The sequence below is a fragment of the Protomyctophum bolini genome (assembly GCF_963924005.1).
Source record: "Protomyctophum bolini genome assembly, chromosome: 12".
Lineage (NCBI taxonomy): Eukaryota > Metazoa > Chordata > Actinopteri > Myctophiformes > Myctophidae > Protomyctophum > Protomyctophum bolini.
This window is the reverse complement of record NC_137873.1, coordinates 44,494,918-44,518,297: the sequence shown is the minus strand read 5'-3', so window position 1 is coordinate 44,518,297 and position 23,380 is coordinate 44,494,918. Positions and strand designations below refer to the sequence as shown.

General features: G+C 45.6%; 1 protein-coding gene across 1 annotated transcript in view; it reads left to right on the top strand.

The window, feature by feature from the left end:
- The window catches only part of LOC308326314 (dynein axonemal heavy chain 11-like), a gene marked incomplete at both ends in the record, with an annotated part of 226,908 nt that overhangs the window by 119,624 nt on the left and 83,904 nt on the right, over nucleotides 1–23,380 (top strand). Inside the window, 14 exon segments of the mRNA XM_080779119.1 lie at nucleotides 1,814–1,962; nucleotides 3,144–3,294; nucleotides 4,847–4,978; nucleotides 5,544–5,717; nucleotides 7,777–7,981; nucleotides 13,588–13,753; nucleotides 15,736–15,838; nucleotides 16,006–16,143; nucleotides 17,207–17,308; nucleotides 18,886–19,047; nucleotides 19,155–19,238; nucleotides 21,056–21,165; nucleotides 22,051–22,137; nucleotides 23,106–23,181. Of these exon segments, the coding sequence (XP_080635245.1) occupies nucleotides 1,814–1,962; nucleotides 3,144–3,294; nucleotides 4,847–4,978; nucleotides 5,544–5,717; nucleotides 7,777–7,981; nucleotides 13,588–13,753; nucleotides 15,736–15,838; nucleotides 16,006–16,143; nucleotides 17,207–17,308; nucleotides 18,886–19,047; nucleotides 19,155–19,238; nucleotides 21,056–21,165; nucleotides 22,051–22,137; nucleotides 23,106–23,181 (1,839 nt within the window).

Sequence of the window (23,380 nt, the reverse complement as noted above, 5' to 3'; positions counted from 1 at the left end):
GTTATTGCTATTAATAATTAAACAGTAATGTAGTGACATTAACATATTGACAGTAAAACAGAACAAACCTGGTATTCGGTGTAACTTGATCACTGGAGTAAAGTTTCTGGTTTCTGCTGGGAGGAGGAGGGCGGTTGGCACTATAGGAAGACAGGAGTTTACTACTGAGAAAACCTGACACAAATAGTTTCATCTTCTCCGTTTCAGATAGCAAACTATTGTAGTCCCCGGTGTAAAATGTGTGTCTGACTGCCTGACTAAAAACAAAAGGGAAGCCTGACGTATGCTTCGCCGTACGATGTGTCGCATGTTAAAATAAATAGCTGATCTGCAAGCTCACAACGTGTCGCAACACGTTGTGAGCTAGTAGGTCGGTTATTTAAATACAAAATAATAAAAAAATCTAAATATTGCTTTGATGCTCATATTATCCTTAGGAAGTATTAAGTGGTTTTTGAGTGGTGCAACCACTCCTACAACCAGCAATTGTACAAGTCCGTGTATGTACCTGTTTGTGTACCTGAATGAGCACGCGTATGTGACTTATTAATACCAGTAGGGGGCGCCAGAAACAGAGAGAGGGGTAGTGCTGTGTCTCTAATGAGAGAGAGAGAGAGAGAGAGAGAGGGGGGGGGGGGGGGGGATTGCACCACTCAGTTCACACGTGTGTGATTTTAACGGTGACCATTTCACCCAATCATCACTATAACATTTTTGTCACAACGGCACTTCTCAGACATGCTCTTTGTCCAATACTGAAATGCGCTCGGAACTCAAGAATGGCATCCTATCCTAATTCCCTGCAATCTGCGTAACGTCCAAGACATGCAGGGCTGACGTATGTTGTGCATTACTATAAGCATGCATCTAGAGCATTCATGGACACCATTTTGGAAGTGACAGATTATTATAGGCCTATGCCAGCTATTTTAGCGGAGGGTCAGTCTCCATTCACCATTCATGCACTAAGTGGCTCATTACCAAAGTACAGTCATGTGACAACACAGTGTGAAGCATGAGGACAGAATGAGGGGATTTCCGCAAATAAGTTATGGCTACTTTTTCTATCACAGGGTTCGGAAGTTCAAATTGTCACGAATTGTTATTAGAATATGCATTCCATAGGGCTGTACCACACATGGAGCAACATTAACATAATAACAGTAAAACAGAACAAACCTGGTATAACAGTAATATAGTATCATTAACATATTAACAGTAACACAGATCAAACCTGTTATAACAGTAATATAGTAACATTAACATAATAACAGTAAAACAGAACAAACCTGTTATAACAGTAATATAGTAACATTAACATATTAACAGTAAAACAGAACAAACCTGTTATAACAGTAATATAGTAAACATTAACATAATAACAGTAAAACAGAACAAACCTGTTATTCGGTGTAACTTGATCACTGGAGTAAAGTTCAGCATCGTTGCTCCCTCCATCCTCCTCTGTCTGTCTGTCTGTAACAAGCTCTGGATGTGTTCACTCTATGCTGCACTACTCCTCAATGAGACACAGAGACAGAGGGGTTGATTTATGCACAGCAGCAGCAGCTGGTTGTCAATGATCAACCTTAAACCCCCCCTCCACACACACACACACACACAGTGTGTATAGTCATCTGCGGGGCCCACCCTTTCCACAACTCGTACAGCTCAAAAGGCCACTCACTCACTCACTCTCACACACGTGTAACTTACGTAAGTGCACGCACGCACGCACGCACGCACACACACACACACACACACACACACGCACACCCTCATCCATGTCTGTCTGTCCTCCATGTCTCCCCAGGTGTTGACCCTTGCCAGTAACGAGCGGATCAGCCTGTCCTCGTCCATGCGGCTCCTGTTTGAGATCTCTCACCTCAGAGCCGCCACTCCGGCCACCGTGTCCCGAGCAGGGATCCTCTACGTCAACCCCCAGGACCTGGTCTGGAGCTCGTAAGATAACCCCTGACCCCTGAACCCCCAGGACCTGGTCTGGAGCTCGTAAGATAACCTCTGACCCCTAGCCCTGACCCCTGAACCCCCAGGACCTGGTCTGGAGCTCGTAAGATAACCTCTGACCCCTATAGAGCGCCGCAGTCCCGCCCCCTTTCAGAAAAGCGAGTGGCCCAGGAAATGAAACCTCAATGCATTCTCCCATCGGCACTTCTAATATAATTTATTTAAAGACCGTTACGCCGCGGACAAAGCCAACTCGGATCGTGACAAATCATGACAATGAACACAATGTTTTGGGCCGATCAAATAATTTATAAGAAGAAAAACAAAACAAATAGTGTTGTCTCCTGACTTTCTTTTCTTCTTTCTAATGATTTGATCGGCCCCAAAACATTGTGTTCATTGTCATGATTCATTGTCCGCGGCGTAACCGTCTTTAAATAAATTATATTCGAAGTGCCGATGGGAGAATGCATTGGGGTTTCATTTCCTGGGCCACTCGCTTTTCTGAAAGGGGGCGGGACTGCGGCGCTCTATAGTCCCTGACCCTGACCTTTACTAAAGAACTTGGAAAACCCACAAAAGAAAACATACAAAAACATTAACATTTAGTGAATGTACTTGTCCTTTATCTTTCAGTCTTGTTATACAACAACATTTTTTTCCACAGTTATGAAAGTTGATTTTAAATGAAAACTAAATCAACTTTGTACTATATTCTCTTTTTGTGATATCCTTTTTTATTACTTCAGTTCAGTGTCAGCAACTCTCATGCATCTCTAGCACCTCTGCTGGAACACTCCATCATCGCAGTTCCTGTTCACACTGAGCATGTGCAAACCTCCCGCAGGAGCCTATAGCCCCCCCCCCCCCCCGCTATTAATTTCAATAGAAGTTGCTCAGTGGCGTTTTTAATCACCCGGAAGACTGCCGGAAGTATAATTATAACTCAATGGCTCGACCGAGCGGAAGTTTAGCTTAGCCTAGCCTAGCCTAGCCCCGGACCTCAATTTAGAGGTCCGGGCTTACGCACGTGACGTCATGAACGTCCGTCCACATCCATTAAAGTGATGCAGTTCCACATGTTGCCAGTAGGTAGAGCTGCAGTTCCACAGTTCCACGGCAGCTTCAACGTCGGACACTTTGGTCACACGTTGTCTTTGTTGCCCCTCCCGCAGGTATGTGACGAGCTGGATTGACACCCGGAACGCCCAATCGGAGCGCGCCAACCTGACGATCCTGTTCGACAAGTACGTCCCTTCTTGTATGGAGCAGGTCCGCTGCAACCTGAAGACCATCACCCCCGTAGCGGAGAACGCTATGGTCCAGGTAATAATATACCATCACCCCCGTAGCGGAGAATGGTACGGTCCAGGTAATAATATACCATCACCCCCGTACCGCGGCAGTCAGCCGCGTGGGTGGAGCTTAATTTCCATCCACCAGCTGTCTTAAGGCTCATACATAGTTTGGATTTTCGGTGGTGAGGTGACCACTGAACTACAACATGACGTCACTGAGGTGACCACTGAACTACAACATGACGTCACTGAGCCGCGGTGAAGAGCAACCTCACGGTGGTCACCTCACCACCGGAGCGGTGGTCACCTCACCACCGGAGCGGTGGTCACCTCACCACCGAAAATCCAGACTATGAATAGGCCTTTAAAAACCCGGAGAAGAAGCTGGCCGACAGAGAAAACGTCCACGGCTCTCTGGTTACTGTAGATTCTGTCTGAACACATTCAAGGGAAGAAGAGACATTTTTTACAGTACAATAATGTTTCAAGTTTACACATGTATACAAATAAACAGGCCTAAAACGGCATAAAACGTAGTTTGCCATAGTTTGCCTCTTCTACAAAAATTCAAAGTTACTGTTGCGCGTTGCGAAGCTGTCATTCTCTTGTATTTTATCGCACTTGTATTATGTATTTATTTCCCACCACGGAGTAAACCTCGCATCAGACTATCCAGCATTGTATCCACCTCGGAGGAAAGTCTGGTGAGGTCGGCAGTGTCGGTATAGGCCAATCAGAGGCAGGCGGGGCGGTACCATGTCTATGCTCAGTGTCGGTATAGGCCAATCAGAGGCAGACGGGGGCGTTACCATGTCTATGCTCGGACGCAGAAAAGATCTACGCATTTGTGTGTCCTGCATGATGTCACGGACACTGGGCTCACTTCCTTCCTGGAACTACATGTTGTCTCAGTAAAGACAAGCCCCTCCCCCCTATCCCAAAAGGAGGAGCAGTGCAGCAAAGCATCATGGGAACTGTAGTTAATCCAGTTGTTGTCTTTGTCATCAGACGCTGTGCTCCCTGCTGGACTGCCTGCAAAGCATCATGGGAACTGTAGTTAATCCAGTTGTTGTTGTCTTTGTCATCAGACGCTGTGCTCCCTGCTGGACTGCCTGCAAAGCATCATGGGAACTGTAGTTAATCCAGTTGTTGTTGTCTTTGTCATCAGACGCTGTGCTCCCTGCTGGACTGCCTGCAAAGCATCATGGGAACTGTAGTTAATCCAGTTGTTGTTGTCTTTGTCATCAGACGCTGTGCTCCCTGCTGGACTGCCTGCAAAGCATCATGGGAACTGTAGTTAATCCAGTTGTTGTTGTTGTCTTTGTCATCAGACGCTGTGCTCCCTGCTGGACTGCCTGCAAAGCATCATGGGAACTGTAGTTAATCCAGTTGTTGTTGTTGTCTTTGTCATCAGACGCTGTGCTCCCTGCTGGACTGCCTGCAAAGCATCATGGGAACTGTAGTTAATCCAGTTGTTGTTGTTGTCTTTGTCATCAGACGCTGTGCTCCCTGCTGGACTGCCTGCAAAGCATCATGGGAACTGTAGTTAATCCAGTTGTTGTTGTTGTCTTTGTCATCAGACGCTGTGCTCCCTGCTGGACTGCCTGCTGACTGAAGACAACACCCCGGCTGACTCTCCCAGAGAACTGTACGAACTGTACTTTGTGTTCGCCTGCGTGTGGGCCTTCGGGGGGGCGCTGTTCACTGACCATGTGAGGCACGCACGCACGCACACACGTACGCACGCACACACGCACGCACGCACACATGCACGCACGCACACATGCACTGTAACAGTCAGTATGTGCAGTGCCAGTTGGTGCCACAAGTTGGTGCACTGCTCCCTTTTGTTTTGCTGTGTGTAGAAGATCTGACGTCACTTCCACATTATGCGTGTACTGTCTATGTTAGCGCGCTGTGTGACTGTATGCTCGTTCACCTTTTGTTTATGATATTACGTAGTTCTGTCTGCCGTGAGACCCCCTGGTGTAATATTATGGTCAATACCGGATCGATGCGGTATTTAGTTGGCTGCCAAATAAACCAGCTTATAATTAGTGACATTCATCTGTGTCTGTGTGAAATACCTGGACTGATCTATTCTATACTCCCTGCTCAACTGTGTGTGTGTGTGTGTGTGTGTGTGTGTGTGTGTGTGTGTGTGTGTGTGTGTGTGTGTGTGTGTGTGTGTGTGTGTGTGTGTGTGTGTGTGTGTGTGTGTGTGTGTGTGTGTGTGTGTGCGTGCGTGCGTGCGTGCGTGCGTGCGTGCGTGCGCAGCTGATGGACTACAGGTCAGAGTTCAGCCGGTGGTGGTGTAAGGAGATGCGTGCGGTGAAGTTCCCCTCTCAGGGCACCGTGTTCGACTACTTCATCGACCCCGAGAGCAACAAGTTCACCCCCTGGAGCGACAAGATGCTGCCCTTTGACCTGGAGCCCGACGTCCCGCTGCAGGTGGGTTGACCCCTGACCTCTGACCTTGACCCCTGACCCTTAACCCATTCTGACCTGAGATCAGATTCTAAAAAACTCTCTTCTACATCCTGACAGTTTTCTGAAAAAGCTATGTTTCTATAATGTCAGTCGTTCTTCGATTAAAAAAAAAATAGCAGACCTACAAGCTCATAGCGCGCCACTCGGTGGCGCGCTACGAGCTTGTAGATCTGCTATTTTTCAATAGCTAAAGCACAACGTGATGCTAAACACCAAAAGGGGTTCCCGCCCCAAAATGGATTTTAATAGAGACGACACCCGGAGGCTGAAATGGACACAGTGGCCGAATTTGGTATTGCAGCGTGGACCCTCGCGCAAGTTTTTTCCATTTGAGATTCAAAACTGAATGAGTCCCATAGCCTTATACTGAAGAAGTAGAAGGCTGTGGACCATAGAGCTACAGGTGGGTTGACCTTGTTATGAGCTTGGAGATCTGATGTTTTCACCAGTTTTGTGTCCCGGAGGCTGAACGTCAAATCTCTCCTCTGGGTCCATATTTCATGTCAAGGAAACCCCAAAAGTTACATGTAATTTGCCGCCGACCCCCGTTCTCCCCGTGTCCCCTAGGGTAGGTACCCTCACATGTTCTCCCCGTGTCCCCTAGGGTAGATACCCTCACATGTTCTCCCCGTGTCCCCTAGGGTAGATACCCTCACATGTTCTCCCCGTGTCCCCTAGGGTAGGTACCCTCACATGTTCTCCCCGTGTCCCCTAGGGTAGGTACCCTCACATGTTCTCCCCGTGTCCCCTAGGGTAGGTACCCTCACATGTTCTCCTTGTGTCCCCCTAGGGTAGATACCCTCACATGTTCTCCCCGTGTCCCCTAGGGTAGGTACCCTCACATGTTCTCCCCGTGTCCCCTAGGGTAGGTACCCTCACATGTTCTCCCCGTGTCCCCTAGGGTAGGTACCCTCACATGTTCTCCCCGTGTCCCCTAGGGTAGGTACCCTCACATGTTCTCCCCGTGTCCCCTAGGGTAGGTACCCTCACATGTTCTCCCCGTGTCCCCTAGGGTAGGTACCCTCACATGTTCTCCCCGTGTCCCCTAGGGTAGGTACCCTCACATGTTCTCCCCGTGTCCCCTAGGGTAGGTACCCTCACATGTTCTCCCCGTGTCCCCTAGGGTAGGTACCCTCACATGTTCTCCCCGTGTCCCCTAGGGTAGATACCCTCACATGTTCTCCCCGTGTCCCCTAGGGTAGGTACCCTCACATGTTCTCCCCGTGTCCCCTAGGGTAGGTACCCTCACATGTTCTCCCCGTGTCCCCTAGGGTAGATACCCTCACATGTTCTCCCCGTGTCCCCTAGGGTAGGTACCCACACATGTTCTCCCCGTGTCCCCTAGGGTAGATACCCTCACATGTTCTCCCCGTGTCCCCTAGGGTAGGTACCCTCACATGTTCTCCCCGTGTCCCCTAGGGTAGATACCCTCACATGTTCTCCCCGTGTCCCCTAGGGTAGATACCCTCACAAAAACATGCCGTAATCCTGGTCTCTAAAACTACCTCCCCCTGGCCAGCCGGGGCGCCTGATGGAGGGGAAAGGAACTGGTCGGAATAACGTGTCCCTTCCACGCGCTACGTCCGGCCGGGGAAATTCCCCTCTGTCAGGTGAAAAGAAGCAGCTTGGACTCCTCATGCATAGAAGGAGGCATGAGGTCAGTCCGCTGCCCCCCCCAGGTTGGCAGAGGAAGTGTAGCGCCCAGGATTACATTAGATAATTGGCACTGGGTGAAAAGAAAACTGGGTTACAAAAATAAAAAAACAATATGTAAAGTGTCCCTTGAAGAAATGCACTCCTCTATGTCAAATTGTTTCTTTAATGACAAAGATGAAGAAGCCCTGCAGTAGGCCTACAAACAAACAATAATAGAAAATCATTGACTAAAATAAGTAGGCTAATTCTGACATGAAAATGCATAAAAGCATACCCTAGGGGACACGAGGAGAACATGCAAACTCCACACAGAAAGGCCCTATCGCCCTAACACTTTACATATCGTTAATATCTTCTCCCATAGACGCTGCTGGTCCACACTCCGGAGACGCTGTGTCTGACGTACTTCCTGGACCTGCTGCTCCACCGCGGGAAGCCTGTCATGCTGGTGGGGAACGCCGGCGTTGGGAAGACCATCCTGGTGTGTGACTACGTGGCCAAGCTGAAGGAAGACTACGTAGTCGCCAAGGTGCCGTTCAACTACTACACCACCTCCGCCATGCTGCAGCGTGAGTACTTAACCCATTCTGACCTGAGATCAGATTCATACGAGGTTTCCACTGGACACACACACTGGTCTGATTAACCCATTCTGACCTGAGATCAGATTTTTTCTTCGATTTTTCAAAAATAGCAGATCTACAAGCTCATAGCGCGCCACTCGGTGGCGCGCTATGAGCTTGTAGATCTGCTATTTTTCAATAGCTCTCATAGGAGGGGCTGTGGGCAGTTCAGAAACCGTCCTCCAGTGACATCATCGATGGGGAATACAAGCTAATATAAACTGCAGGCTTTCTAGTCCTGAAAAGTTGCAATGCGAAAATGGAAGCCATCGTTCTCACGATAATGACAATCTAAACATTTTTGTAAAAAAAATCTTGTTTAAAACAAGATCTGCCTAATGATGATGTCACTGGAAGACGGTTTATAAACTGCTCACAGCCACTCCTATGAGACACAGACTGAGTAGATAAAAATCGTGCCATTTTATCATGATTATTAGTGAGGACCTATTATATGAAGGTAGGTTGAAAAGTGGTGAAGTGGTCCTTTAAGGAAGACCATGTAGTTGAAATGGTCCTTTAAGGAAGACCATGTAGTTGAAGTGGTCCTTTAAGGAAGACCATGTAGTTGGTGAAGTGGTCCTTTAAGGAAGACCATGTAGTTGGTGAAGTGGTCCTTTAAGGAAGACCATGTAGTTGGTGAAATGGTCCTTTAAGGAAGACCATGTAGTTGAAATGGTCCTTTAAGGAAGACCATGTAGTTGGTGAAATGGTCCTTTAAGGAAGACCATGTAGTTGGTGAAATGGTCCTTTAAGGAAGACCATGTAGTTGGTGAAGTGGTCCTTTAAGGAAGACCATGTAGTTGAAATGGTCCTTTAAGGAAGACCATGTAGTTGAAATGGTCCTTTAAGGAAGACCATGTAGTTGGTGAAGTGGTCCTTTAAGGAAGACCATGTAGTTGAAATGGTCCTTTAAGGAAGACCATGTAGTTGAAATGGTCCTTTAAGGAAGACCATGTAGTTGAAATGGTCCTTTAAGGAAGACCATGTAGTTGGTGAAATGGTCCTTTAAGGAAGACCATGTAGTTGGTGAAGTGGTCCTTTAAGGAAGACCATGTAGTTGAAATGGTCCTTTAAGGAAGACCATGTAGTTGAAATGGTCCTTTAAGGAAGACCATGTAGTTGAAATGGTCCTTTAAGGAAGACCATGCAGTTGGTGAAGTGGTCCTTTAAGGAAGACCATGTAGTTGAAATGGTCCTTTAAGGAAGACCATGTAGTTGGTGAAATGGTCCTTTAAGGAAGACCATGTAGTTGAAGTGGTCCTTTAAGGAAGACCATGTAGTTGGTGAAATGGTCCTTTAAGGAAGACCATGTAGTTGAAATGGTCCTTTAAGGAAGACCATGTAGTTGGTGAAGTGGTCCTTTAAGGAAGACCATGTAGTTGAAGTGGTCCTTTAAGGAAGACCATGTAGTTGAAGTGGTCCTTTAAGGAAGACCATGTAGTTGGTGAAATGGTCCTTTAAGGAAGACCATGTAGTTGAAATGGTCCTTTAAGGAAGACCATGTAGTTGGTGAAGTGGTCCTTTAAGGAAGACCATGTAGTTGAAATGGTCCTTTAAGGAAGACCATGTAGTTGAAATGGTCCTTTAAGGAAGACCATGTAGTTGGTGAAATGGTCCTTTAAGGAAGACCATGTAGTTGAAATGGTCCTTTAAGGAAGACCATGTAGTTGGTGAAGTGGTCCTTTAAGGAAGACCATGTAGTTGAAATGGTCCTTTAAGGAAGACCATGTAGTTGGTGAAATGGTCCTTTAAGGAAGACCATGTAGTTGAAATGGTCCTTTAAGGAAGACCATGTAGTTGGTGAAGTGGTCCTTTAAGGAAGACCATGTAGTTGGTGAAGTGGTCCTTTAAGGAAGACCATGTAGTTGAAGTGGTCCTTTAAGGAAGACCATGTAGTTGAAGTGGTCCTTTAAGGAAGACCATGTAGTTGAAATGGTCCTTTAACACATTTTGTACATAATACGTCCTGAAACGCAAGCAGCGCCTTTATTTTGATGCAGTTCCGGTACTAAATGTGTTAAAGGACCACTTAACCAACTACATGGTCTTCCTTAAAGGACCACTTCAACTACATGGTCTTCCTTAACACATTTAGTACCGGAACTGCATCAAAATAAAGGCGCTGCTTGCGCCAGAGTAATCGCCAGAGTAGTGATCGCTTCTATTTTGAAAGCCATGAACCGGAAATACTTTCTTAAAAAAGTTGACTGACAAAGTGCCATCACAATCTCCGATCATCTTAATATATTTATATACGCTCCAAAAAGAGTTCATATTTTGCGGGAGAGACGGATGAGGAGCAGAAACGCAGCGCCAGCATATCGATCCATTCATCACCACGGAGAGCGCCCTGGATGAGGAGATACGAGTCATTCTTTCCGCCGCGCTAACATGGGAGTCAATGACAAGCTAATAGTTTCACAGAGCGTTAGCATACGGCAAGCGAAAAGCGAAATGCCAAAAAAAAAAAAAGTAATTATTCTGAATATTATTATCTCGCCCCGCGTCGTTTGGACGTCGCTAGGACGTCCACAGACGTCTAAGGCACCTCTCGGTTCCAATCCTTATGACGTTTCAGGACGTATTATGTACAAAATGTGTTAAGGAAGACCATGTAGTTGGTGAAGTGGTCCTTTAAGGAAGACCATGTAGTTGCCCCGGTGCCGTTTATCTACTACAACACCTCCGCCATGCTGCAGCGTGAGTATGTAAATACTAATGCTGATACTAATTGCGAACGCAGTGAGCACTTACTATGAGACCTAGCAGATCATGTCTGTCTGTCCGTCTGTGTGTGTGTGTCTGTCCCGCTATCCAAATATGGAGTGTGTTGCATCAGCAATCACTCAGCTCCATATATGGGCACAAAAGGGGCCAGGTCCACTCAGCTCCATATATGGGCACAAAAGGGGCCAGGTCCACATATACAGTAACAGCGGGACAGACACACAGACAGACAGACATGATCTGCAGGGTCTCAGCTGCGTTCTCTTCCAGCGTTTGCGCGTCTTACTCGTACTAGTAGTACCGGAGGAAAACCATCCTGGTGTGTGACTACACGTGTCCAAGCTTAACCCATTCAGACCTGAGATCAGATTCTACAAATGTTCTTCTACATCCTGACAGTTTTCTGAAAAAGCTATGTTTCTATGTCAGTGGTTCGAGTAAGACGCGCGAACGCGGGAAGCGAACGCAGATCGTAAATTGCAATAACAATTAGAATAAATTGTGTCCATATATGGGCACAAAAGGGGCCAGGTCAACAACAAACAAATCAATGGCCCCTTTTGTGCCCATATATGGAGCTGAGTGGACCTGGCCCCTTTTGTGCCCATATATGGAGCTGAGTGGACCTGGCCCCTTTTGTGCCCATATACTGTATGGAGCTGAGTGGACCTGGCCCCTTTTGTGCCCATATATGGAGCTGAGTGGACCTGGCCCCTTTTGTGCCCATATATGGAGCTGAGTGGACCTGGCCCCTTTTGTGCCCATATATGGAGCTGAGTGGACCTGGCCCCTTTTGTGCCCATATATGGAGCTGAGTGATTGCTGATGCAACACACTCCATATTTGGATAGCGGGACAGACACACACACAGACAGAAAGACAGACAGACAGACAGACATGATCTGCTAGGTCTCATAGTAAGTGCTCACTGCGTTCGCAACAAGCTCATAGCGCGCCACTCGGTGGTGTGCTATGAGCTTGTAGATCTGCTATTTTTCAATAGCTAAAGCATAACATGATGCTAACACCAAAAGGGGGTTCCCGCCCAGAATGCGTTAAAGAAGATTACATGGTGGCCGAGGACAGGGTGAGATGGAGGCAGATGATTGGCTGTGGCGACAGAGGACAGGGTGAGATGGAGGCAGATGATTGGCTGTGGCGACAGAGGACAGGGTGAGATGGAGGCAGGTGATTGGCTGTGGCGACAGAGGACAGGGTGAGATGGAGGCAGGTGATTGGCTGTGGCGACAGAGGACAGGGTGAGATGGAGGCAGGTGATTGGCTGTGGCGACAGAGGACAGGGTGAGATGGAGGGAGATGATTGGCTGTGGCGACAGAGGACAGGGTGAGATGGAGGCAAGAGTGACTGATGATCCAATGACCCATGGGTCGGCGGTTCGAATCCCGGCTCCTCCTCCTCCTGTCTACATGTGGAAGTGTCCTTGGGCAAGAAGACACTGAACCCCAAAATTGCTCCCGATGTGCTGGTTGGTGCCTTAAATGGCTTCCGCCGCAATCGGTGTGTGAACGGGTGAATGTAATGCACAATCTATGTAAAGCGCCTTGGATAAAGGCGCTATATAAATGCACCGTTTACCATTTATGATTGGCTGTGGCGAAGCCCTGGATGGAAACGCCGGAAGTCCGGGTGTAGATGGGGGTTTTCCCACCCCGGCAGAATAACACTATAATTAGTTAGTGTATTTATCTCAGTCCTTTACAGTACAGCACATTACAGAATTACAGTTTGACTGAAAAGGTTTGGGCTGAAGCCGAAGCTCATTATACAATTTACAATTTAGGCATTTAGCAGACGCTCTTAATCCAGAGCGACTTACATTAAGCAAGAACAAAAAGCATGGGGAATACATCACATAAAAACATTTATCATGAAACATGCGTAAGCTAAGAAAGTAACAGTGGAATATCTATAATGAAATAAGCTATGCATCTATACTACTATGATATACATTATGTACTATGACGTGCTATGACTACATGCAATGCACTTATGCTGTTTACATAACATGCTATAAGTCTGTATCAAATGCTATCTAAGTCTACAGAAATGCTATCTAAGGGGGTATAGGGTAAGTGCTATGGGCCATGATGGAGTCTGAAAAGGTGGGTTTTCAAACTACGGCGGAAGATTGGGAGTGATGCTGCAGTTCAATTATGCCCTAATATGCTTATTAACCCATTCTGACCTGAGATCAGATTCATACGAGGTTTCCACCGGACACACACTGGTCTGATGAACCCATTCTGACCTGAGATCAGATTCTAAAAAATGTCAGTCGTTCTTCGAATTTAAAAAAAATAGCAGACCTACAAGCTCGTATCGCGCCACTCGGTGGCGCGCTATGAGCTTGTAGATCTGCTATTTTTCAATAGATAAAGCATAACATGATGCTAACACCAAAATGGGTTCCCGGTCAGAATGGGTTAATGATTCAAATAATAGAAGAAAGGGGGAAAAAAGGAACAGGAACAATAGCAATGGGAAAAACTGACTCTCTGTAGTGTTGTGCTTCTTGTATACCAACGATGAACAGAAAATTCATATTTAGCTTATATGCCTTATAGTAGTTGCGTTACGCCCACATATATTTAGTTTTTTTAAAGCGTACTTTTATATTTGAAGTGGTTGCTTATAGTGTATATATTTATTCTCGTTTACTTTTACTGCATGTATATTTATGTTTGAAGTGGTTACTTCATAATGGCTTATGTAACCCCAGGGGGTCCCAGAGAAGACCCTAACTCTAAACCTCTCCCCATGCAGGGGTAGGGTTATAACCTCTGACCTCTGACCTCTCTAGGGGTCCTGGAGAAGCCCTTGGAGAAGAAGGCGGGGCGGACCTTCGCCCCCCAGGGCGCCAACAGGCTGATCTACTTCATAGACGACCTCAACATGCCAGAGGTCGACACGTTCGGGACGGTCCAACCACACACCCTGATCCGCCAGCACCTGGACTACAGTCACTGGTACAGTAACTACAGTAACCACACACACACACACACACCCTGATCCAGTTTGGTTTGACTGATGTATTCACATGTTTCAATGCCTTATGACCTGCTGTAAAACCCTTTTTTGCCCTTCGGGGACACTAATAAAATAACCTTGAACCTTGAACCTTGAACAGGAGTGAAAAATGGGTTACAAAAATCGTGGGATGAAAAAAGCAGCACACAATACAGGGCTCGAAATTAACTTTTTTACTTGGTAGCACTGGTGCTCCCAAATTCAGAATGAAGGAGCACCAGAAAAAAATTAGGAGCACCCACCAAAATTTTACGAGCACCAATATGTAATCGATTTTTTACATTCATTATTATTACAGTTGTAGCCTACAACAGTGGTTCCCAACATTTTTCATGTCAAGCACCCTCAAATTGACACTCATTAGCCCACGGACCCCCATTTGAAAATATATGCCAGGGACCCCCATATGAGAAGATTTTTACGGCTCTAGCAGTGATTTTCAGTTATTTACATTTCAAGGACCCCCAGTTTGACCTGAATTAGGCTACCGTTCCCCATTTCTATCTCTGGGACCCATAAAATCAAAGTTAATTTAACCGAGTGTACAAATGTACAGTGAAATTGGTTTACCCATAGTATGTAGTACACTCTCAGAGTTTCAGACCCATAAGGGTCCATTTGGTTCCTAACTATCATTTAACCGAGGACCCCTAGGGATCCCCGGACCCCACTTTGGGAACCACTGGCCTACAAGCCAGTTGGTATGAGATGCTATTTTTGTGGCAATAAACCAGTTGAAAATATAATTAAATTCTAAATACTGTCTCTGCTATAATTTCTGAATTTGTAAATGGCTACAAAACCCTTTGTTTTATGTAGGCCTGCTTTTTGATTGAAGTAAAAAAAAGAATTATATATATATATATATATATATATATATATATATGTATATATACTGTATATATTTATGAGAAGTTATTTTCATAACGTCATCATAAATGTGTGTGTGTGACTCCACACATTCCATTCAATTGAGCCCTTTTGTTGTCTCTCAAAGCTGAGGACCTCAGGTCCAGCTGATGTTGATCACCCAATCAGTCCACGGACTGACGGGAGGTTAGAGGAAGTAGAAGAAGCCAAGGAGATATTTCTTTAAACAATCATAACTCTGGACAGGAATGGACTAGGAACTTACTTTTTTTTTGGACATGCTCAGATCTTTATGCTCTACAAGTTTAAATCATCTCGCGGGAGGGAACCGGCCCGCGACACTTTCGGTCGCGATCGTTTTGGTCGCACTACAGTAATTATATGCAGTAGCACTGGTGCGCCCAGTTATATTTTGAGATCGCACAGATTAAAATTCAGGCGCATTTGCGACCAAAATGGTCGCTATTTCGAGCCCTGACAATAGATGTCCTTCCGTTGTCTATAGAGCATCACAGTCCCGCCCCCTTTCAGAACGACGAGTGGCCCAGGAAATTATTCTCCATTCATTTTCTCCATATAGGCAACAATTACAATGTTTTGGGACGATCAAATAAAATTATTAGTAAGAAGAATAACAAAAACAAATAGTGTTGTATCCTGCCTTTAATTTACTTCTTTCAAAATATTTGATCGGCACAAAATATTGTGTTTTTATTGTCATGATTTGTCACGATCCGAGTTGACTTTGTCCGCGACGTAACCGTCATTATATAAATACATTTTGAAAAGCCTGTGGAGAAGATGAATGGAGCACCATTTCCTGGGCCACTCGTGGTTCTGAAAGGGGGCGGGACTGTGACGCTCTGGCCCATCTGTCTGTCTGTCTGGAGGACATTGATTGTGTTCTGGCTATTCCTTTGTTTCCAAAGGTATGATCGACTGACAGGGTATATGGCAGACATAATCAGATTTATTGACGGGTAATATTGATTGACAGGTATACGACAGACATAGTCTGATTGATTGACGGGTAATATTGATTGGTTGACAGGTACGACAGACAGAGGCTGGTGTTGAAGGAGATTCATAACTGCCAGTACATCACCTGCATGAACCCCACGGCTGGAAGCTTCTCCGTAAACCCTAGACTACAGGTAGGCACGCACGCACGCACGCACGCACGCACGCAGGCACGAACGCACGCACACAGACACATGCGAACACACTCATGTGTTTTTTTTTGTAAAACCCACACGCAGACATAAAAATGTCTGTGTGTTTTGGTGTTTCAGAGACATTTCTGTGTGTTTCGGTGTTTCAGAGACATTTCTCGGTGTTTTCCGTGAACTTCCCCAACCCGGACGGTTTGGCGTCCATCTTCTCCAACATCCTGTCGGCTCATTTCCTCCAGGGAGGGTTCAGCTATGGCGTGTCGCGCTCTGTCGGGACGCTCATACAGGTCTGTCTGTCTGTCTGTCTGTCTAGGCTGTCTGTCTACAGCGCCTTAGTCCTGACGTCACTCGCTCATCCCCTGTTATAAAGCCCTGACGTCACTCGCTCATCCCCTTGTTATAAAGTCCTGACGTCACTCGCTCATCCCCTAGTCCTGATGTCACTCGCTCATCCCCTGGTTTCTAAAGTCCTGAGGTCACTCGCTCATCCCTGGTTCTTCCTGGTTCACGGAAGTAATTTCTCTATGGAGAATAACATGGGCTCATCTTCAAATCGTTTCATATAAGCATTGTGGTCCAAAAAATGAACAAGCTGTCTCTGCGTTATTGTCATGGAGGTCGATACTGACGTCAGACTTCGGTGCTCTATATCAGGCGTTCTCAACGTTTTCGGCCGGGGACCCCCGGAAATGCTTTGGCAATGTCTCGGGACCCCCACCCGCCCGCCCCCTCCCTCCCCCCAATATAAATTAATAATAATAATAATAATAATAATAAAACTTTATTTGTATAGCACCTTTCATGACATGAAATGCAGCTCAAAGTGCTTTACAGAAAAATGGAGAATAAAAGAAAAGCAAGGCAACGACATTAAGAACAAGCAGTAATGCAATACATAATTGACTTCTACAATAACCTTAATAATACAGACAATAGAGCGCCACACTCCCGCCCCCTTTCAGAAAAGCGAGTGGCCCAGGAAATGAAACCCAAATGCATTCTCCCTGGGAGAATGCATGGGGCTTCATTTCCTGGGCCACTCGCTTTTCTGAGAGGGGGCGGGACTGCGGCGCTCTATACACCATAAATGAATACTGAAACCAGATATAACCATTAGGGAAGGTGTATGTATGCATGTACTATGTGTACTATATGTAAACTCTTCATTTTCCAGCCATTCAGTTGCAAAAAAATATATATATATATATGTTTTGGGCATCCCCCAAAATAATTTGGCGTCCCCCCTGAGGGGTCGCGACCCACGGGTTGAGAACCCCTGCTCTATATGTCTCCATCAGAACAATAATGACCGTATAATATTAAATATGAAATGTTTTATATATATTCCAGGCAGCTATATGTCTCCATCAGAAGGTCAGTCAGAACTTCCTGCCCACCGCCATCCGTTTCCACTACATCTTCAACCTCCGAGACCTGTCCAACATCTTACAGGTATTAATATTACTATGGTTACTGTTACTGTTATTAGACCTGTCCAACATCTTACAGGTATTAATATTACTATGGTTACTGTTACTGTTATTAGACCTGTCCAACATCTTACAGGTATTAATATTACCATGGTTACTGTCACTGTTATTAGACCTGTCCAACATCTTACAGGTATTAATATTACCATGGTTACTGTTACTGTTATTAGACCTGTCCAACATATTACAGGTATTAATATTACTATGGTTACTGTTACTGTTATTAGACCTGTCCAACATCTTACAGGTATTAATATTACTATGGTTACTGTTACTGTTATTAGACCTGTCCAACATCTTACAGGTATTAATATTACTATGGTTACTGTTACTGTTATTAGACCTGTCCAACATCTTACAGGTATTAATATTACTATGGTTACTGTTACTGTTATTAGACCTGTCCAACATCTTACAGGTATTAATATTACTATGGTTACTGTTACTGTTATTAGACCTGTCCAACATCTTACAGGTATTAATATTACTATGGTTACTGTTACTGTTATTAGACCTGTCCAACATCTTACAGGTATTAATATTACTATGGTTACTGTTACTGTTATTATACCTGTCCAACATCTTACAGGTATTAATATTACTATGGTTACTGTTACTGTTATTATACCTGTCCAACATCTTACAGGTATTAATATTACTATGTTATTAATAGTGTTACTGTTACTGTTATTGCATGTATAGGTTAATAGTTCCAACAGGAAGCAGAGTTAATAGTTCCAACAGGAAGCAGAGTTCATAGTTCCAACAGGAAGCAGCGGTATTGGTTCCAACAGGAAGCAGAGTTAATAGTTCCAACAGGAAGCAGCGGTATTGGTTCCAACAGGAAGCAGAGGTAATAGTTCCAACAGGAAGCAGAGGTAATAGTTCCAACAGGAAGCAGAGGTAATAGTTCCAACAGTAAGCTGAGGTAATAGTTCCAACAGGAAGCAGAGGTAATAGTTCCAACAGGAAGCAGAGGTAATAGTTCCAACAGGAAGCAGAGGTAATAGTTCCAACAGGAAGCAGAGGTAATAGTTCCAACAGTAAGCTGAGGTAATAGTTCCAACAGGAAGCAGAGGTAATAGTTCCAACAGGAAGCAGAGGTAATAGTTCCAACAGTAAGCAGAGGTAATAGTTCCAACAGGAAGCAGAGGTAATAGTTCCAACAGGAAGCAGAGGTAATAGTTCCAACAGTAAGCAGAGGTAATAGTTCCAACAGGAAGCAGAGGTAATAGTTCCAACAGGAAGAGCAGGTCTAAAAATAGGTCCAACAGGAAGAGCAGGTAATAGGTCCAACAGGAAGCAGAGCTAATTCATCCAACAGGAATCTGCTAAATGCTTGTGTGTGTGTGTGTGTGTGTGTGTGTGTGTGTGTGTGTGTGTGTGTGTGCGTGTGTGCCTGTGTGCCTGCGTGTGTGCCTGTGTGCGTGCGTGCCTGTGTGCGTGCGTGCCTGTGTGCGTGCGTGCCTGTCTGCGCGCCTGCCTGCGTGCCTGCCTGCGTGCCTGCCTGCGTGCCTGCGTGCGTGCGTGTGTTTCCAGGGCATCCTGTTCGCCCAGCCCCAGGCCGTCCGGTACCCCATAGACCTGGTCCACCTCTGGCTCCACGAGAGCTCCAGAGTCTACTCTGACAAACTGATGGAGGAGAAGGACGCGGAGCTGTTCACCAAGATCCTCCTGGACACCGGGAAGAGATACTTTGAGGTGAGACAACCCCCTGGACCCTGGGAACATATACTTTGAGGTCTTAAGATGTGGTCGCATTAAAGTGATTGGTGTGTTTTCTCTCCATCCTGTTTTCTCTTCTCCAGTCCATCGATGAGTCCATCTTCATCCACCAGCCTCTGGTCTACTGTCACTTTGCCCTGGGGGTGGGAGAGCCTCGCTACCACCAGGTATATGACCCTATGACCCTATGACCCTATGACCTCTGGTGTACTGTCACTTTGCCCTGGGCGTGGGGGACATATATGTATATAGAGTATATGGAAGACACCCGAGTTCTCCTTCCATCCACTTGCATTAAGTTGCTCAAAAGCGCATGAGGCGATTTCACTCCTCCTTCCTGGTAGGAACAGAGTGCATTCTGGGATGGATTTGCCTCAAACACATGAACGCGCTGCCGTTGACTATCATTGTGCCGTTTGTGCTGCGTTCACGTATGAAACATTCGTTCACGTGTCAACGGCCCCAAACACATGAACGTGCGCAATGATAGTCAACGGAGCAGCGCTGGCTCGAGTTGACAATGACAAATTCGGCCACTATGTCCATTTCGCCTCAGGGTTTCCTCTGGGTGCCTTCTCTATTCATATATACTCTTAGGTGGGGGGGAGCCTCGCTACCACCAGGTATATGACCCTCTGACCCTATGACCTATGACCTCTGGTCTACTGTCACTTTGCCCCTGGGGGTCGGAGAGCCTCGCTACCACCAGGTTAAACTTTGAACTTTATTGAGAGGATGGCCCCTTGACATCCTGGTCACTAAACTGCCTCCCCCTGGCCAGCCGGGGCGCCTGATGGAGGGGAAAGGAACTGGTTGGAATAACGTGTTCCTTCCACGCGCTACGTCCAACCAGGGAAACTCCCCCCTGTCAGGTGTAAAGGAGCAACTCGGACACTCAGGCATGAAGGAAGCATGAGTTCAAGTCCGTTGCTCTCCCCTTGTCCCCCATATATGGGGACTAGGTTGGTCTCCCCTTGTCCCCCATATATGGGGACTAGGTTGGTCTCCCCATGTCCCCCATATATGGGGACTAGGTTGGTCTCCCCTTGTCCCCCATATATGGAGACTAGGTTGGTCTCCCCTTGTCCCCCATATATGGGGACTAGGTTGGTCTCCCCTTGTCCCCCATATATGGGGACTAGGTTGGTCTCCCCTTGTCCCCCATATATGGGGACTAGGTTGGTCTCCCCTTGTCCCCCATATATGGGGACTAGGTTGGTGGAGGGTGTGTAGAGCCCAGGATCACATTAGATGATTGACACAGGGGTGAAAAATGGGTTACAAAATCGTGGGATAAAAATAAAATAAAAAATGATGGCCCCTTGAGATGCAGCATCTGGTTTCAGAGGGGGACATGTACAGTACATACAACAACATTACAGCAGTACTAAAGACACATACAGTAGGTGCAACATGACATACAGTACAGTACAAATACACATACAGGTACAGTCGGCTTGCTCCCCATCGCTCCGGTTCAGTCTCTATCCTTGATTACTCTATGGGAGCCTCACCAGGTAAACTAACCATGTTGGTTTACTGCCTCGCTACCACCAGAGGTCAGTGTTGCTGTATTTTCAAAAGGCCAAGGTTTGTACAGTATATGCAGGATTGAAGTGGTTAATTCATGTATGTTTTGTACTAATAATAAAAAGTCTAGTGACTAAAGTTTTCACATAAATGTAAGGAAGTAAAAGCACAATATTTGCATCTGAGATGTAGTAGAAAGTGAAAGTATTGGACGTTGGAAATACTCTGTGATCCCACGGTGAGTTTCCAGGTGATTTATAGATCTGGGCTTCTCTCTCTTGAAGAGGGTCGGGATTGGGAGAAGCTTCACCTAGAGTGTGTGTGTGTGTGTGTGTGTGTGTGTGTGTGTGTGTGTGTGTGTGTGTGTGTGTGTGTGTGTGTGTGTGTGTGTGTGTGTGTGTGTGTGTGTGTGTGTGTGTGTGTGTGTGTGTGTGTGTGTGTGTGTGTCCTGAAGGCCTCCGATTGGGAGAAGCTCCATAAGACCCTGACGGACGCTCTGGAGCATTACAACGAACTGAACGCTGTCATGAACCTGGTGCTGTTTGAAGAGGCTATGCAGCATGTGTATGTACACGCACACACACACACACGCGCACGCACGCACACGCACACACAGTCTCTCCCTTCTGTTTAGCCTAGACATGCATGTGTAGAACTTTGCGTAGCGCGCCAACGAGTGGAGCGCTACGAGCTTGTAGATCTGCTATTTTTGAAAAATCGAAGAACGACTGACATAGAAGACATTTTTAGAATCTGATCTCAGGTCAGAATGGGTTAAAACGGTGTAATCAGACCGGGAGAACAGACTGGGACAACAGACCGGGACAACAGACTGGGGACAACAGACCGGGACAACAGACTGGGGACAGCGCACGTCTTCCTGGCTGCAACGGCAGCGTCTCTATATTGTAAACAATATGTACTCAATCTCCCAGAAGCCTTTGCACGCCGGCCGGCACGACAGACCTTTTTTTTTTTGCGATGGCGTCATCAAAACGCGTCTCGTATCAACCCTTCTGTCCAGTAAAACTGATTAAAAAGGTGGATTAAACGATGGAAAACGTAACTCGGTCAACTCGTCAATCACAGTGAAAGCTGTTCTACAAATAAAAATGAACATCGTGTTTAGAAGTCAAAGTGTTATTTAACCCATTCTGATCGGGAACCCGTTTTGGTGTCGGCATCATGTTATGCTTTAAGCTATTGAAAAATAGCAGATCTACAAGCTCATAGCGCGCCACCGAGTGGCGCGCTACGAGCTTGTAGGTCTGCTACTTTTTTTTAAATTGAAGAACGACTGACATTTTTTTAATCTGATCTCAGGTCAGAATGGGTTAATCAGACCAGTGTGTGTCCTATAGTGGAAACCTCGTATGAATCTGATCTCAGGTCAGAATGGGTTAAAGGGGAATATAACAATAACTGACGGTTGCCGGTTCTATTCTCCAGGTGTCGTATCAGTCGCATCCTGGAGGCTCCTCACGGTAATGCCTTGCTGGTGGGCGTGGGAGGCAGCGGGAAGCAGAGTCTGTGCAGGTTTGGCAGCTTAACCCTCTAGCACCCAGAGTTGCTTTTTAGCAACACATTTAATTTAATTAATTACTAAATTATTATTTTTTTCTGTTCTTTTTTCACCTAAACGTCATCAGTGATGTTCATTGCAATGCCATTTCAATGCCATTGGTCGTGATATTTGCATATAAATAAACACCCCCCACAGAGGCTGAAATTCACACAAATAAAAAATGTCTGGACTCTGTGCGATTTTGAACATTTTTTTAACCTAAGACTTTTGACCTTTACCCTAATATAAGTAGGTAAAATAATTGTAATATATGTTTTTTTGTGATCATTAGAATGTCTAGAACATGTTTTATTCATTATTGTGAAAGATATCCCCCAAATGTAAATTATTAATTTATATAATTATTATATAATTATTATATAATTATTATAAAATTTTCATCAAACTTTATTTTTTTAACATATTTTTTAGTGTCAGTCGTAGTAGTAAGGTTGAAATCTATTTTTTGCAAGTAGAAATTAATGCGGGTGTTAGAGGGTTAAAGGTTTTATAACATTCATTTTCATTTATTTTTCTTTTTTCTTTTTCGTTGTTCTGCTATTTTTGAAAAATCATGAACATGTGGTGCAAAGCTTTGAATATGCAGTATACCCTTTCAGAGCGAACGTTTTTATCTCAAATCTTTGCTTCTGGGGAGGGGGGTCCCTGAAACAACACATTTTCAGATGGGGGGTCAGCGGCCAATTTCATATATTTTTGGGGGTCCTTGACATGAAATATTGAGAACCACTGATATAGAAACATGAGTTTTTTTCAGGAAAAATATGTCTACTCTTGCAGGGTTCTGTTAGTGCAGAGATATAGAATATGTCTTCTCTTACAGGGTTCTGTTAGTATACAGGGTTCTGTTAGTATAACGGTTATAAATACAACACAAATAAATAAAATAATAACAACAAATAACACTGAATGTCTGCAGGTTGGCAGCGTTCCTCAGCTCTCTGGAGGTGTTCCAGATCACCTTGAGGAAAGGTTACAGCATCAACGACCTGAGGGTGAGCACGTCTTACCGTCTACCACGGGCGCAACGCAACGCATGCACACAACGCAACGCATGCACACAACGCAACGCATGCACACAACGCAACGCATGCACACAACGCAACGCATGCACACAACGCAACGCATGCAACACCCACCGCATGCACACAACGCAACGCATGCACGCCGTTCTGTCTAGAGTTCTCACTGGGC